Genomic DNA, 18,123 nt, shown 5'->3' with positions numbered 1-18,123 from the left:
GACCAGTGTGAATCAGGTGATTCAGAGTCACACAAACTAAATTATGATGTAGGGCTGGAGAGCCAATATACCCCTGAGGTAGGACAGTGAAGGTGTATTGCTGGCCTTGCCAGCTGGCAGCAAACTTTTTCAGTTAGACCTTATTGACAGAGATGGAGACAAAGGTATTTACCAGATCAAGAGCTGTACACAGTCACCTGGGGATGTAGTAAACTGCTCCAGCAATAAAACCACACCTGGTATAGCAACTGCAACTGCAATCACCACACAGCTAAGCTTGTAATAATTCACTGTCATTCTCCAAGATCCATCTGTTTATGCACAGGCCAAACAGATCAGACGAATGGGGAAGTGCTGGGAATCACCGTCCCTGCATGTTTCATGTCCTTGATGATGGCACTAATATCTGCGATTCCTCCAGAAATGAGAAACTGCTTTCGGTTTACTATGTTGTTAGGTGAGGCAATTATACTGTCTTCCATTTAGGCTTTCTCACCATAATCACCTTCATTCCACTGGTCAGGGAACCAATGTGGAGACTGCAACAGCTGCTGAATATATCTATTCCAATTATGCATTCTAGAACTGGACAAAACACCACAGGATGGACTTGGGGACCCACTGAGCCCACTGTGAGACAGACTTGAACTAAAACTTCAGTGATTACTTGATCTCCATAAGCCACTATGCTGACTGATAGACCAAAGGGACAATTTGGGTCTCTTGGAATTAGCATCAGTCCAAAGCCAATATCCAGTAGTCTTTGGAAGGTCTGATTATTTCCTTTTCCCCAATGCACAATCTAGTAAAAGGCTGTAGGTCCCTTTGGGGAGGGCTGGGAGAAAGATTACCAGTATATCCTTTGGCAGTGTACCAGAGTCCTTCTTCAAGGGGACCTTGCCTCGTCTTCACTCAAAGGATTCTAAGTCTGCAAAAATTCAAGTCTTAGAATTGACTGATGGGTCATGACTCTGTTTTTATGATTCAGGCTAGACTTCTGTTCACCTGACCTAGAACTTTTCTGCTTATACAGATCAAGTAAGAATTTAGTAGGCTTCCTGTCTTTTCACTTCTAGGACCACCATAATCAACTAGCCCACACCACTGTTCTGCATGAGTCAAACTATCATAACTGACACTTTGACTCTGCTGTCCAAACCTGGTTCACCTTGCCTTTGACATTTAGATGTCACGACTGGGTCCTGTCACCCTGGAATTCATTTCCTCCCATTTGCATTTCGTTTTCCCGATTCAGTGACTGCATTCCCACTGAATCAATCACAGAACTCTTCAAGGATGCCAGGACTCCCCTCACGATTTATCTCTCATAATATTAGTAAAAGGTATGTCTCTGGACTCCCAGTTGGGGTGAGCACTTCTTAAAAGACAAATCCACTCTAATATGCCTATCTCCCTAAGCCTCTGAATCTCTTCAAAGCCTTTGAATCCCTGAACCAAAATAGGTAGGTCCTGTGTTTGGAAGGAATGATGCTAAAGCTGAAACTCCAGTACTTTGGCCACCTCATGTGAAGAGTTGACTCATTGGAAAAGACTCTGATGCTGGGAGGGATTGGGGCAGGAGGAGAAGGGGACGAGAGGATGAGATGGCTGGATGGCATCACTGACTCAATGGACGTGAGTCTGGGTGAACTCCGGGAGTTGGTGATGGACAGGGAGGCCTGGCGTGCTGCGATTCATGGGGTCGCAAAGAGTTGGACACGACTGAGTGACTGAACTGAACTGAACTGAACTGTGTTTCCAACTCACTCACTGTGTGCCACCTTTTGGTGCATATTTCAGTCAAACAGCCACACTAAATGCAGAAGCTCTGCTTAGTGAGCCCATATACATAAATTCTGTCTGGTTTGGTTTTATGTTCTTCTCATGATTATGCCATACCTCTAGTATCATTCTCACACATGTTCCCTGGATTTCTGTCTGTATAAATTAAAAAGCTCAAGTAGTTCTTTTGGAGTGTAGAACATTTCCCCATAAGTCACACTTTGTACCTCATCTTTAGAAACCTGCTGGGATTTGAGTCTAGTCATAGATCTAGAAGAGTGAAGGGGCAGGTCTTAAGGAGATCAGCACTGCCTTTTTTGGCAACTGCCTCTGGAGTAGCCATTAATGCAAAATTAATCCCCTCACATCTCAGACAGTTGTGGAGAGCTACTCCCACAGGAGTGAGGCAGAGCCCCCAGTGAGGATGAGAAAGCCACCATCACTGAGCATGGGAAGGATGCTTCCACTGGCAAAAATACTCATCAGCATTCAGGGGCTCAATGTGTCCAGCTTCATCAGGGTCTTCCCTTGCATTCCTAGTCTAACTTTCAGGACCCCATTACTTTTCAATCAGTGCTCTCCCTATAATGTATCATTTACATTACTCTCACCTACTTGACTGGGAGGTCCTTGAAAATCAAGTGACATTTATTTCTGTATCTTCTACTGCCTAGTACAGAACCCTGAAATTATAGTCAGGGCTCAATAAAGATTTCTGTTGAGTTGAATTTTGCTTCTCACCATAGCTCAGTAGTCCATTATTTCACTTTCATAAACTCAGTTTGACAATCATTAAATCCTTGTTCATGAACCTATCAAAGGCCTTCATCTGCTAGTAGTGTCCTTTAACAGAAAACAGACCTGTTTACCAAAAAAACACATAAAGGACTTGCTTGCTCACATCTTTCTAAGATAATATAAAACTGTCCTAATCACGGATTTTCATTTCTTCCTGAATCAAGGCACCAGTATCTTTGGCAGGATCATTTTTTTCATCTGATTTTTTTTTTTTTTTTTTTTTTTTAGATTAGAAAAGTTTGTTCACTCATTTATTCCTGTAGATCGTAAACTGCCAATATTTAAAAACTATCTGATTAGGTTTCCATGAACAAATCTGAGACATCCCATGTATCACAACCTTTCCTAAATATAGCACAGAGACTTCAATTTCTTGTAAAACAATGGTTCACCAGAAGGAATCATCAAGTGTCCATTTAGTTAAGTTTTGCTTTGCTATATTAAAACAAACCAGAATTTTTCTACTTTTTTCATTTGATTGGGAAGGTGGTTGATAGCGATAAAAATTTTCCTTCCAGGGTTTCTGCATATAAAACTGCATTTATATGCAGATTCTGATAGGGATGCTTTAAAAAATTACCCAATTTAAATTCCTTAATGTGTCTAATTAATTACAAAATTATTTAATTTGAAAGGTTAAGACTTAAATTTTTAATCTAAGTTGAAGTTATTTCTTATATTGCTCAAAATGATGTAATTCCAGAACATGGGCTTATCCATGGTTATGAAAGGCTGTGATTTAAATATATTTACCAAAACAAAAACCACAACAAAAAAATTAACTCCCAAACCATTTACATATGTCTTTTATGTATACATATAAAAAACTTAGAATGGTCCTCAGGCATATATGAGTTAAATGCAAATTCTAAATTCTGATTGAGTAATGACTATGGAGATTTCCTCCAACATTTAGAAAAACTGTTCTCTAATGCTGAGGAAATAATATACCATGGTATCAAATTATTTCCTACTGAAGGAGGCAACTACAGAAAGCTTTTATTTGTTCAAAGTAACCAGTGCTACAGATGGAAAAAAACCCAAAAAACCCAATGTAACTTTCCCAATATTACTTCAAAACAAACAAATCAAACCTGATTTTCATTAGAATGTAGTTATTTCTTCACACTAATAAATCAAAAAACCAAGACCCATGTTTTATATATATATATATATATATATATATATATATATAAAAGGCAATGCAAACAATTATTGAGCCTCATCTTCCGGACAAGAATGCCAAGTTAGACTCTCTTCATAAAAAGCAATTACAATTTGAGGACACTTCATATTTGCCTCTTTTGCCAGTACCAAGTCTGCCTCATCGGAATCTTTCCATTTCATGAGGAACATTAATTCTCCACTGCTGTCTGTGGCACCAATTATTCGTTCTTGATCAAGACCTCTGGCAAAACCTCTCGGTTTATCAGCAGCATCTCTTTTCTTCTTTGATTTGCTATCATCAGATTCACTGTCAGACAAAGATTTTCTTTTTGTTCCATCTTTTTCTTTACCAGCTTTTTGAGAATTAAGAAATGCTTCAATTAACTCTGGACAATCTAAATTTTCTTCAGGTTCCCAAGTATTGTCTGCATCTGTAAATCCCTTCCACTTCAGGAAATACTCCACTTTCCCATTCACTATACGGCGGTCCAGCACTTTTTCTACTACAAATTCTTCAGGTTCTGCCTCTTCAACTTTTTTACTCTTTCCATTTTGCTTCTTTCCCATTTTTTGCAATGTAGTTTTATTGGAGGCCATTTTTTATTGCAGACTTGAAGAGCTATTATTCACCGCCTCTGAGCTGCTCCGGGTCCCGGGTCTGTGACGTCTCCCTTTTCATCTGATTTTAACTCGTAATTTATTTTTTTCACTTTCATATATAATAAGTAATTGAGTACCAAATGTATCTTAAAGACTTCTAAAATATATAGACTCTAGCTCATCAAAAACAGAATTAAATATGCATGTGGAAACAAAAATGTCTGAAACACACAAGCCTCTATAATTGGGTATATTCCTGACAAATTTGACACCTTCTGAGCAATGTTTGAACAACTTTTCCTCTGTACCATTATGAAGATTAACTGAGCCATTAGCTAAAAATCCAAAGTTTTCTCACAAGGCAATCTAGGCAATCCCAATGGTTCTTTTTTTATATGCAATAGTGTCAAGATCCTACAGAAACATCAACTGACACTCTCTCTCTACTGAGTAAATATATAACCAAATCCAAAAAATGCTAGCTATTGGGTGATGGCACTGACAACAGTAAGTTTTATTCACTTAAGTTCCATTCATTGTAAGTATTTCTACACTTTAACCCCATGTTCTTATCAACTGTTTGAAAGCAACAATCATCCAAATCTCTTCTAAAATAGTGAAAATAACATTCTCAATTATGACTCTCAGGTAGTACAAGATGACAAGATGCTAAGTCAGTGAGTTAAATGCTAGGGAAAAAATAATAAGCTCAGTTACCTTTAATTACCAAGGCATTAAAACTCCACAAGTACAAGTCTAGAGATTTTTCACCAAATTGAAAAAAAAAAAAAAAAACTGAGCTTCTACTTACCTTTCTTTACTAGAAAATCCCATTAACCAAGTACTACATTCAGGCATAGCATACTATAAGCATTCAATAATGTTTTCTTTTTATAATCATTTTAATAATTCTATTAATTTTTAAGCATAATTCACAAGCCCTAACTAAATATTTCCTCTATTTAAACTGACCCAAAAATATAAGACAGAATGGCATAATTCCAAGTGGCCACACAAGACAAATAACACAGAGTTTACATAAAGAGTTCACCAAGACAGAAAAATAGCAAGAAAAATAGTAACAATAAAAATATTAAAAACCTGGAGAGGAGAGAAAAAAATTTGATATCCGGAGTTGCCACATTACATATATATATAAAGTATATATATGTGTGTGTATATATATATATATATATTTATATGTATATATAAATATGTATATATAAATAAATATGTATAAATATATGTGTATATATATATATTTAAAGTATATATACACAACAAACATATATTTATAAATGTCTAGTTTCAACAAAAATTGATACATGCCAAGAAACAAAGTCTCACAAAATAAAGAATATTAATGAAAAGACAGGAGTTATAAAAATAAAACATAAAATATGGAGTTTATTTACAGGTCAGCAATGGAGAAACAGACATAGAGAACAGACTTATGGACATGGGGAGAGGGCAGTATGGAAAGAGTAACATGGAAACTTACATGACCATATGTAAAATAGACTGCCAAGGGGAATTTGCTGGATGGCTCAGGAAACTCAAACAGGGGCTCTGTATCAATCTAGAGGGGTGGCATGGGGTAGGAGATGGGAGGGAGGTTCAAAAGGGAGGGGATATATGTATATCTATGACTGAATCATATTGAGGTTTGACAGAAAACAACAAAATTCTGTAAAGCAATTATCCTCCAATAAAAAAATAAATTTAAAAAAAATCTATAGAGTTGAAAGTACATTGACTGATATTTTAAAACATCCACTAGAAGACCTCAACACCAAATTTATGAAATGATAGAAGGAAGAATCAGTGAATGTGAAGATAGGTCAATTGAGATTAACCAGTCTGAGCAAAAGGAAAAAGGATAAAAAAGAAATTAACAAAGTATCAAAGACCTGTGGATAACCACCAAGAAAACTAACATATGCATAAGCATAATCAGAGTTCCAGAAAACAAGGAGAGAGAGAAAGGGGCAGAAAAACTACTTAAGGAAATAATGCTAGAAAATTTCACAAATTTGATGAAAAACATTAACCTACACATCCAAGAAGTTCAACAAATTGCAAGTAGGATAAAATTAAAAGAGACCCACACTTTAAGGTGTCATAATCAAACTTCCAAATGCCAAAGACAAAGAGAGAATCTTGTAATCAGCAAAACAGAAGCAACTCATCAGGTACAAGCAATCAGTGATAAGATTTTTTACCTGACTTTTCATAAACAACCATGGAGGCAGAAGGCAATGGGATGGCCCAAAGCGCTGAAAGAGAGACTTTCAACCAAGAATTCTACACCCAGCAAAACTAATACTAAAAAAAAAAAAAAGAAGAAGGAGAAATTAAGACTTACTCAAAGCAAAAACAAAGAGAATTTATCACCAGGAAGTCTTATCTATGAGGAATTCTAAAAGGAGTAATCAGGCTGAAATGAAAGAACCACACAAAGCGACTGAATTCTCACAAAGAAATAAAGAGCACCAGTAAAGATAACTACACAGGCAAATATAAAAGACACAGGTAAATATAAAAATTGTCTTTTATATTTATCTATGTAAATATAGATATATTTTGGGCTTCCCTGATGGCTCAGACAGTAAAGAATCTGCCTGCAATGTGGAAGACCTGGGTTCGATCCCTGGGTTGGGAAGATCCCCTGGAGAAGAGAATGGCTACCCACTCCAGTATTCTGGCCTAGAGAATTCCAAGGGCAGAGGAGCCTGGCAGGCTACAGTCCATGGGGTCACAAGGAGTCACAGAGACACCTGAGTGACTTTCACAAAAGGTATATTTGTAATTCTTTTTTCACCTATACAATTTACAACTGCCCAAAAAAGACTGCAAATCTATGTTGATGGGAATCAACATAGAAAGATGCAATTTATGCAATAGCTGCACAACAAAGGAGAAGAAATGGAACTACATAGGGGCAAACTTTTTATAAATGTGAGATTGTTGGTGCTGATTCAAAATAGACACCAGACTGTTATAAAGTCATTAGTTGTAATCCTCAGGGCAATCACTAAAAAAGTAACTTAAACATAGTGAAAGAAACAATAAAAGAATTAAAATGGAACACTAGAAAATATCTATTTAATACAACACAAAGCAGTAATGGGATTAAGGAACAGCAACAACAAAAACACTTAAAAATATACAGAAAACAAATACTAGGTTGATGCAAATGTAACTGCAGTTTTTGCTTGTAGAAATTTGCCATTTGATATTGGAATACATTCTTAAATAAATGTGGTTATGTTAAACATCATTTTAATGTGCATTTATTTTTTTTCTACTGACTTATTACTTGCTGTTTATTTTATATTTACTTTAGACTAGGGAACTGATGTTAGACAAAAAGTAAATTCAAGCAATTTTCTTATCTGAGTTCAAAATGGGAGGTAAAACAGCAGAGACAACTCAACAGCAACAACACATTTGGCCCAGGAACTTCTAACAAACATACAGTGCAGTGTTGGTTCAAGAAGTTTTGCAAAGGAGATGACAGCCTTGAAGATGAAGAGTATAGTGGTCAGCCACTGGAAGTTGACAATGACCAATTTAGAAACATCATTGAAGCTAATTCTCTTACAACTACAGAAGTTGCCCAAGAACACAACGTCAGCCACGGAGTTGAGTTCTTTGGAATTTGAAGCAAATCTGAAAGCTGAAAAGGCTCGGTAAATGACTGCAAATCAAAAAAATCGTCGTTCTGAAGAGTCTTCTTCTCTTATTCCACACAACACCAATTAACCATTCCTCAATTGGACTGTGGCATGCAAAGAAAAGTGGATTTTATACGACAACCAGCAACAACTAGCTCAGTGGCTGGACTGAGAAGAAGCTCCAAAGCACTTCCCAAAGCCAAACTTGCACCAAAAAAAAATTGGGGATTTGATGGAAAAAAAAAAAAAGCAGTTACTTTGCCAACAAAGTCCGTCTAGTCAAGGCTATGGTTCCATAGTTCATCAGGCACTCTATCAGATCTAGTTCCTTAAATCTATTTCTCACTTCCACTGTATAGTCATAAGGGATTTGACTTAGGTCATACCTGAATGGTCTAGTGGGTTTCTCCACTTTCTTCAATTTCAGTCTGAATTTGGCAATAAGGAGTTCATGATCTGAGCCACAGTCAGCTCCCGGTTTTGTTTTTGCTGACTGTATGGACAGAGGTTTGTGACATTGTACAAGAGACAGGAATCAAGACTATCCCCAAGAAAAAGAAATGCAAAAAAGCAATGGCTGTCTGAGGAGGCCTTACAAATACAAATATTGGTATTGTAGTCTACAAATAAAAGCAGTATTAAAAAAAAACACTTGTGATCAATCCAACTCTACCACTCACTGTTGATACAACCTTGAATAACATTGTTCACTTGTCTGAGACTCAGTTTTCTCACCTATTAAATGGGGAAAATACTACTTAGCTACAACAAAAGAGTCTGGTTGGAATTCAATAAAACAACATGCATAAAGGGTTTCTGCATGATATTGAACACAAAGATTTCTACAATCCTTATAAAAAGAACTTGAGCATTTTACAATTCACAAAATGCATCAGGAATTTTATCTAGATCACTGGCAGAAAAATAATAATGTGGAAGAAAAAGTCATTTACTTATTGCACAGGCTAAACCTATAAAATAAATGATATAAACTAGATAAATCTAATAAACCGAGTTTCTGAAATCCTAGGAGTCTATCTTGCAACACTGCTCCAAAGAAATCAACAATATTAACTGCCACCTTTCGCTCCAAAATTTGTTGCAAATAAAGGCCCAGGAAGATAAATTCTAGGAATATTAAATTAAACAAGGCAGCAGTGTATATTAAGAATTTGGAAAAAGTTCATGCATTTTGAGTAATAATCACTTTTAAAAAAATCAACTAAAAGAATTTTATCAGAATTATGCACATAGACTTAATATTAATTCTAATGGGGAAAACAACCATCCGAATGACAAATCAAGAACATACAAGTCAAATTTTCAAGAAATTCATGATGCAGTAAGCAATGAGTGTAATGTTTAGTGAAAAGGAAAAAATGACAATATTTACAACTTTGTTTTTTAAATGTTTTCAAAATAAAAACAAACAAAAATGCCAGAATTTTTATGCAGGAATAATAATGCAGGAATTATTTCATACTAATAGAAATGGATTAATTCTTTTCTTTACTGGTTTATTTTTCAACTTTCCATTCTAATCAACTACAATTTTCACAATCAAAAAAATACAAAATTCATTTATGATTTTTAAAAAATTTTCACTAGAAGTTAAAAAAAATTTCCTCAATTTGATGAGAATTGTATTTACAAAAAACAAATAGCTAACTACTTCGTGGTAAAAGATAACATACTCTCCCCACTAAGATGAGAATTAAGGCAAGGATGTCAGCTCTTACTTGTTCTGTTTAACCTCATCATGAAGGTCCTAGCCAGTATAATGAGAAAATAAAATAAAATAAATAAAAGGCAAATAGGAAAATATGAACTAACTAAAACCGTCTCTACTGGCAGACAAGATTGTTTACATAGAAAATTCCAAAGAGTCTAGAAAACCTACTAGTGTAAGTGAATTTATTAACAAGATTGAGAATTCAGGGTCAAAATAAAGTATCAATTTATTTATATAAATAATTGTAAATTGAAATTTTTAAAAAGAATACCATTTACAACAGCACCAAATAACATAAAACATACACTTTTTAAACGTATGTTAAAAGTTTTATGCTAAAAGCTTAAAATATTAATGAGGAAAATCAAGGCTTTATTAATGGATTAGAAACCATTCAGATGTCAATTCTCTTCAAGCAAAATTATAACTTCAATGCGTCCAGAATCAAAATTCCAGGATGCTTTTCTATAGAAATAGGCTGATTCTACAAACATATATGGAAAGAAAGAGCTAGGATAACTAAAACAATTAAAAAGAAAAAAAAAAATTGGAAGACTCAGACTTCCTAATTTCAAAACAAAACTACGAAGTTACATTAATGAAGACAGTGTCGTTTTGGCCAAAAGAAAGACACATGGAATGACAGAACCGAACTGAGAGTCCAGGAATGTATCTACACATAGAGTCAATTGATTCTGACAAAGATGCTAAGAAATTTTACTGAAGAAAGGATAGTAAGGATAGTCTCTTCAACAAGTGTTACTGGACAAATTAGGTGTCCATATACCAAAAAAAAGAAAGAGAGAAAAAGAACTTTGACACATATCTTGTACTACAAACAGAAATGAATAAAAGGCTGATCAAAACAAATCACAGAACTAAAGGTAAAATCTAAAACTATAAAAGTTCTAACAGAAAACACAGAAAAAAAAATCATTGTATCTCTGGGTTAGTCAAAATTTTCTAGATAGGTCGCAAAAGCACAAATTACAAAAGAAAAAAAAATGATAATGTGGACTTCTTCAAAATGTACAACTTCAACTCTTTGAAAGATACAATTAAGAAAATAAAAAGACAAACCACAGACTGAAAGAAAATATCTGCCAAACTATACATGATAAAGCAATTGTATCCAGACTTCTTACAACTCAGTAATAAAACAGACCAAAGATTTTAACAGATACTTCACAAAAGAAAACACACAAGATAGCAAATGACAGCAAATGAGCACATGAAAAGATGCTCAAAGTACTGCTGTGGTTAGTCACTCAGTCATTTCCAACTGTTTGTGACCCCATGGACTGTAGCCCACCAGGCTCCTCTGTCCACGGGGATTCTCCAGGCAAGCATATTGGAGTGGGTTATCATGACTTCCCAACTCAGAGATCAAACCCAGGTCTCCCATGTTGTAGGCAGATTCTTTACCATCTGAGCCACCAGGGAAGCTCAACATATCAGCTGATAGGAAAATTCAAACTAAAACATCATTGAGATAGCCCTAAATATCTATCAGAATAGCTGAAATTAAAAGCAAAATGACAAATGCTGACCAGCATGTGGAGAAAATGGAACCATCAAACAATGCTGGTAATTTCTTATCTTTGGTAATGTTATAAAGTTAAGTGAACATCTGCCACATGATCAGAGATTCATACTCCTAGAAATTTAACCAAAAGTTATGAAACCATTTATCTACACAAAGACCCACAGAAGAATGTACAAAGAAATGTACATGAACGTTTATAGCACCTTCATTCCTAAATGAGAAACAACCTAAATGTCCATCAACTGGTGAATAAATAAAACTGTGATATAGCCATAAAATGAAATAGGCAGTCAGATCAGTCACTCAGTCATGTCTAACACTTTGCAATCCTAAGGACTACAACATGCCAGGCTTCCGTGTCCATCACCAACTCCCAGAGCTTGCTCAAGCTTATGTCCATAAAGTAGGTGATGCCACCCAACCATCTCATCCTCTGTCATCTCCTTCTCCTCCTGCCTTCAATCTTTCCCAGCATCAGGGTTTTTTCAAATGAGTCAGTTCTTCACTTCAGTGGCCAAAGTACTGGAGTTTCAAGTTCAGCATCAGTCCTTCCAATGAATACTCAGGCCAGATTTCCTTTAGGATTGACTGGAACTCCTTGCTGTCCAAGGGATTCTCAAGAGTCTTCTCCAACATCACAGTTCAAAAGCATCAATTAATTCTTCAGTGCTCAGCTTTCTTTATAGTCCAACTCTCACATCCACACATGACTATTGGAAAGACCACAGATTTGACTAGACAGACCTTTGTCAGCAAAGTAATGTCTCTGTTTTTTAATATGCTGTCTAGGTCATAGCTTTTCTTCCAAGGAGTGTCTTTTAAATCCATGGCTGCATTCACCATCTGCAGTGATTTTGGAGCTCAGGAAAATAAAGTCTGTCACTGTTTCCATTGTTTCCCCATCTATGTGCCATGAAGTGATGGGACCAGATGCCACAAACTTCGTTTTTTGAATGTTGAGTTTTAAACCAGCTTTTTCATTCTCCTCTTTCACTTTCTTCAAGAGGCTCTTCAGTTCTCCTTCACTTTCTGCCAAAATAGGGGTATCATCTGCATATCTGAGGTTATTGATATTTCTCCCAGCAATCTTGATTCCAGCTTGTGTTTCATCCAGCCCAGCGTTTCTCATGATATACTCTGCATATAAGTTAAATAAGCAGGGTGACAATATACAGCCTTGAAGTACTCCCTTCCTGATTTGGAACCAGTCCATTGTTCCATGTCTGGTTCTAACTGTTGCTTCTTGACCTGCATACAGATTTCTCAGGAGGTAGGTCAGGTGGTCTGATACTCCCATCTCCTGAAAAATTTTCCACAGTTTGTTGTGATCCACATAGTCAAAGGCCTGGGCATAATCAATAAAGCACAAGTATATGTTTTTCTGAAACTCTCTTGCTTTTTTGATGATTCAACAGATGTTGGCAATTAGATCTCTGGTTCCTCTGCCTTTTCTAAAACCAGCTTGAACATCTGGAAGTTCACGGTTCACGTACTGTTGAAGCCTGGCTTGGAGAATTTTGAGCATTACTTTACTAGCGTGTGAGATAAGTGCAATTGTGCAGTAGTTTGAATATTCTTTGGCATTGCCTTTCTTGGGATGGGAATGAAAACTGACCTTTTCCAGTCCTGTGGCCACTGCTGACCAAACTTGCTGGCATATTGAGTGCAGCACTTTCACAGCTTTTAGGATTTCACACTTTGAAATCTTTTAGGATTTGAAATAGCTCAACTGGAATTCCATCACCTCCACTAGCTTTGTTTGTAGGGATGCTTCCTAAGGCCCACTTGACTTCGCATCCCAGGATGTCTGGCTCTAAATGAGTGATCACACATTGTGGTTATCTGGGTCATGAAGATCTTTTTTGTACAGTTCTTCTTTGTATTCTTGCCACCACTTCTTTATATCTTCTGCTTCTATTAGTTCCATACCATTTTTGTCCTTTATTGTGCCCATCTTTGCATGAACTGTTCCCTTGGTATCAATAATTTTCTTGAGGAGATCTCTAGTCTTTCCTGTTCTACCATTCAATATCACAATAATCCAAGTTTATGCCCCAACTAGTTATGCTGAAGAAGCTGAAGTTAAACAGTTCTATGAAGACCTATAAGACCTTCTAGCACTAACAGCCAAACCAGATATCCCTTTCATCATAGGGGACTGGAAAGCAAAAGCAGGAAGTCAAGAGATATCTGGAATAACAGGCAAATGAAGCAAGCCAAAGGCTAACAGAGTTTTGCCAAGAGAATGCACTGGTCATAGGAAACACCCTCTTCCAACAACACAAAAGAAGACTCTACACATGGACATCACCAGATGGTCAATACCAAAATCAGACTGATTATATTTTTTGCAGCCAAAGATAGAGAAGCTCTATACAGTCAGCAAAAACAAGACCAGGAGCTGACTGTGGCTCAGATCATGAGCTTCTTATTGCCAAATTCAGACTTAAATTGAAGAAAGTAGGGAAAGCCACTAGACCATTCAGGTTTGACTTAATCAAATCCCTTATGATCATATAGTGGAAGTGACAAATAGATTCAAGGGATTAGATCTGATAGCCACAGTGCCCAAAGAACTATGGTCGAAGGTTCGTGAAATTGTGCAGCGGCAGTGATCAAAACCATCCCCAAGAAAAACAAATGCAAAAAGGCAAAATGGTTGTCTGAGGAGGCCTTACAAATAGCTGAGAAAAGAAGAGAAGCTAAAAGCAAAGGAGAAAAGGAAAGATATACCCATTTGAATGCAGAGTTCCAAAGAATAGCAAGGAGAGATAAGAAAGCCTTCCTCAGTGATTAATGCAAAGAAATGAAATAGTACTTGGCAATAAAGCAAAAAAGGACAAAGCACTGATACATGCACCAAAATGGGTGAATCACAAAAGCATTAAGTGAAAGAAACCAGAAAAAAATTCTATTTGTTGTAGGAGTCCGTTTATATGACATTCCAGAAAAGACAAAGCTATATGGATAGGGAACAGATCAGTGGTTGCCTGATCAACCACTGAGGGGAGGAAACCAACTACAAAGTCGCATGAGGGAACTTTTTGGAATGATTGAAATGTTCTGTGTCTGGATTGTGGTGGTAGTTATATGAATATTGTGCATGTGTCAGTTTAAAGAACAAGATACTAGAGACTGTTTTTACTTATAAACTATACCTCAATAAGCCCACATTTTAAAAGACACAAGACATGCTCTTTTGAAAAATATGTTGTTGTTATTTAATTGTTCAGTCATGTCTGACTCTCTGCAACACCGTGGACTGTAGCCAACTGGACTCCTCTGTCCAAGGAATTTTTTAGGCAAGAATACAGGGATGGGATGCCACTTACTTCTCCAGGGAATATTCCCCACCCAGGGATCAAGTCCCAGTCTCCTGCATTAGCAGGTGGGTTCTTTACCACTGAGCTACCAGGGAAGCTTTGAAAAATATGTTTCAAATTAAATGACAACCCATCTAAATGGGTATTGGGGTGGAGGAGAAACAGTGGGGGAAACAAAAATTTTTTAGAAATATTACAAATCAAAATACTGATTTATCATTAGTAAGAAGAAACACACTGATATAAAAAGTTTCTCCAGTATGTCCTTTTTATTGTTCTCATTGTTTAGACAGAAAATAACAAAATTTGATGAGTTTCAAGAAAGACCAAAAGTCACAAGTAACAGATTGATAAAGAAGGCACAGTGATTACAAGCTAAAATTTGGAAACACTCACCTAAACATGCCCTTTCCAAGTTACTAATAAAAATGACCTCAGCCAACCGAATGCACTTCCACCCCAATTTCTGCTATGAAGAACAAGACAATAAACATAGTTTTCTTTATTTATAACAGTCCTATATACTTCACAACCATATATCTAAGTTAGGAATACAAGATAAAATGCCTCTAACTAGGCAAATTCCTATTTGTCCATTTAAGCTTCAGACTAGCTACTTGGTAACCATCTATCTTCTTTTTTTCCCCCTACTGCCACCCCAAAAAAAAAAAAAAAATGCTGTCTCTCTATGATGACTTTCTGCAGTTTCTGTTTGTCTGATATCAAGATGATTAAAATAAAATAGGAGTTTTGAGCTGATCACTCCAATAAGAAGATACATTTTTCCATTTAATAAAAGTTAGGTAAATTGTAACTTTCACCACTTTGTTTTATGTTTATTCCATTTGGCGTGTACTGTTGCTGGGAAACCAATTAATAATAATATTTCCCAACTCACAGAACAACTTCCTAGCCAGCCTGCAGTATACCAAACTTCGTAACCAGGGCAATTCTCTACCACACAATTTACCCAGTCGCCAGCACCATACAGGTGCACTCTATCTGGCGTCCTCCAGCTCCATCAACCTTACAGGTACAGTAGCGCTAATCCCCTCAATGGAACAGAAACTGCAGCAGAAAGCAAATGAGATAAAGGATACAGGTCTCCGATGGCAGAGAACAACGTAAATTTATTGCCAGTCCCTGTCATCCCACCCAGCTAAATATTCTGGGAATTCGGTCTTAAATTGTAGGGTGAAATGTTAGCCCATCCCCCCGTTACAAGATGAAAAGTCAGGCCACCCCCAATCACCAGCACGAATGCAACATTCAAAATGCCATCCAAAAGCCTTCGTCCAACTACCGCCCAGATAAATATTTAACGAGTAAGGTGGGCATCAGTTCCTGTACAGTTCAGAAGGGGAGATAAGGAGAAAGAGAGTCCTAATTCCTAAGGCGCCTCTGAATCACCCACAGCTGTGGTCAGAACTTGACCCTCCAGGTAATCAGGCTGTGCCCCAACTCTTATCAGGGAAGCAAGTGAGAGTAGCAGCAGCAACATCACCCTACCAAATTAAAAAAAAAAAAAAAAAAAAAAACCCACTCAGAGCTGCTTTTAATAGAGTTCCCACTCCTTCAAGTGAAGCCAAACATAGGTTTTACGTCCAAAGCTTTGCTCCGCAGTATGCAACAAGGGCAGATGGAAGAATCATCTTTATTGTAGGAGAGGGGGCGCACTTAAGGGGATGAAAGATGCCTCACCACTTGGAAAGTTACCAGCCACTGCCTTCACTCTGAAATGCTACTTTTATTGCAGTCTGTGGCCCTAAGTAAAGACAAGGAAATGTTGACTGTCTGACGGACCCTGTTGTACTTAAGTCAAAGGGAAAACTTAAACAAGGCGCGATCGGTGAAAACTCGGCAAGGATCAAAGTCACCGTTCATGGGAGCTTTGGTGACACAGTAATCACGTGTACTTGTGCGTAGACTTCCGAAAACATTAGGTTCTGGAACATGCAGGGGCAGAAATTTGCCGGCGAGAGAAAGCACGGGTAGACACCGCCCGCTGGGGAGCTAGGCTCAGTTCCCGCCCGCGGCGGGTCACGCCCCGTGACTCCCCGGCCCGAGACCTCCCTGGGCCGGGGTCGTACCCGCCGGTGGCAGAAGCCCGTCCGCGCTCCCCGCCCGTGCCCAGGCCGCCTCAGGGCGCGCCGCCGGCCTCGTGCGGCCCGGGCCCCAGACCCAGGCCCAGAAGGCGAGCGTCCGTTTACCTGCGCCCCGGCTCTCGCCGCTGCGGCCTGCCGTCACTGCCACCACAACTGCGCTGCTCCCCCACAGCGCCAGGTGAGCCACCCCCAGCACACAGCCACGCGCGCGCCCCCGGGCGCGACCCAGACCTAGGCGAATGGGGCCCAGGAACAGGCGTTGGGACAGCGCACTCACCACCCGGCTTCCAGAGCCTCTGCCCCCGGAAGTTGATTTCCGCCAAGGCCCGCCCAACACCGCGTCTGTCACTCAACGCCCACAGGCGCGTCACGTATGCCCAGGCCAAGCGCAAGCCCCAGGCCCAATCTTCCGAGACCCGCCACTCTGGGCTCCTGTGGTCTTCAGAGCGCTTCCCTGTGAAACAGGTTGACTCGGGCGCTACCTCCTGTTGGTTACAGCTTCTTGTTCACTTGAATGACAGACTCTGTTTCTGTGCCTAACCCATTCAAGTCAAACCATCCCCATAATGGCACTCCTGTCTAGGACTTGGTAGGACTGGTCCCGAGAAGAACGGGCCCTGATTTCTTAACCACTTCCAAACAGAGTACCCTAAATACTGGAACTGAGTTAAGTGCTCAAGAAAAGAGTGGACTAGACAACGTCTCCTCTTGACCATCAGAACTCTCACAGCACCAGGTTGCAGTCAAGTTCAGAGCCTCTCGAGACCACTGCTGCATGACTCCAGCCAAAGAGCTTTGCTCTAGAGTTACGTTTGTTCTTGGCTTTATCTCCACATCACAGAGATCTGTACATGCCATCTCTGTTCAAAGGAAAATCTGTTTTCGGCTGCCAAGTTACTCCCTGTTTACCAAACCTTCAAATAGTTTCTCTTAAAGAAAAGCTGCTAAGTCACTTCAGTCGTGTCCAACTCTGTGCAACCCCATAGACGGCAACCCACCAGGCTCCCCCATCCCTGGGATTCTCCAGGCAAGAACACTGGAGTGGGTTGCCATTTCCTTCTCCAGTGCATGAAAGTGAAAAGTGAAAGTGGAGTCGCTCAGTCGTGTCCGACTCTTCGCGACCCCATGGACTGCAGCCTACCAGGCTCCTCCATCCATGGGATTTTCCAGGCAAAAGTATTGGAGTGGGGTGCCATTGCCTTCTCCGCCTAAAGAAAAGAGATAATGATAAAATGACCATTTTATTTGAAAACAAGCATGGTTATATAAAGTTGTTTTGTTGCTATTGTTCCTTTTCAGATCTAACCTAGGTCTCCCATATTGCCAACAGATTCTTTACCGTCTGAGCTGCTAGAGAAGACACCCATAGTTATATAGATTTTTTTTTTAATAA

General features: G+C 38.4%; 2 protein-coding genes across 6 annotated transcripts in view; both read right to left on the bottom strand.

Moving 5' to 3' along the window:
- Positions 1-17,060, bottom strand: part of CCDC91 (coiled-coil domain containing 91) — a 394,145-nt gene extending 377,085 nt beyond the window's left edge. The window contains exon 1 of one of the 5 annotated variants that reach the window (XM_025283437.3): positions 16,836-17,060. The gene's annotated coding sequence lies outside the window, so the exon portion shown is untranslated. The remainder of the gene's footprint in view (positions 1-16,835) is intronic. The other 4 variants (XM_044941290.2, XM_025283433.3, XM_044941291.2 and 1 more) reach the window with 4 other exon arrangements.
- On the bottom strand, positions 3,053-4,778 carry LOC102393385 (chromobox protein homolog 3-like). Its single transcript, XM_044941292.2, has one exon. It carries the CDS (start codon positions 4,342-4,344, stop codon positions 3,793-3,795), a length of 552 nt encoding a protein of 183 aa, XP_044797227.1. The 5' UTR covers positions 4,345-4,778; the 3' UTR covers positions 3,053-3,792.
- Positions 17,061-18,123: the final 1,063 nt, after the last annotated feature.

This window comes from Bubalus bubalis, chromosome 4 (assembly GCF_019923935.1).
Source record: "Bubalus bubalis isolate 160015118507 breed Murrah chromosome 4, NDDB_SH_1, whole genome shotgun sequence".
In the NCBI taxonomy this organism is placed as follows: domain Eukaryota; kingdom Metazoa; phylum Chordata; class Mammalia; order Artiodactyla; family Bovidae; genus Bubalus; species Bubalus bubalis.
Note: the sequence above shows the minus strand (reverse complement) of the source record. Positions and strands in the feature narration are given on the sequence as shown.

Bases quoted from the DNA above. Each gene is read 5' to 3' on its own strand.
- LOC102393385 (XM_044941292.2), bottom strand. From the start codon at position 4,344: ATGGCCTCCAATAAAACTACATTGCAAAAAATGGGAAAGAAGCAAAAT.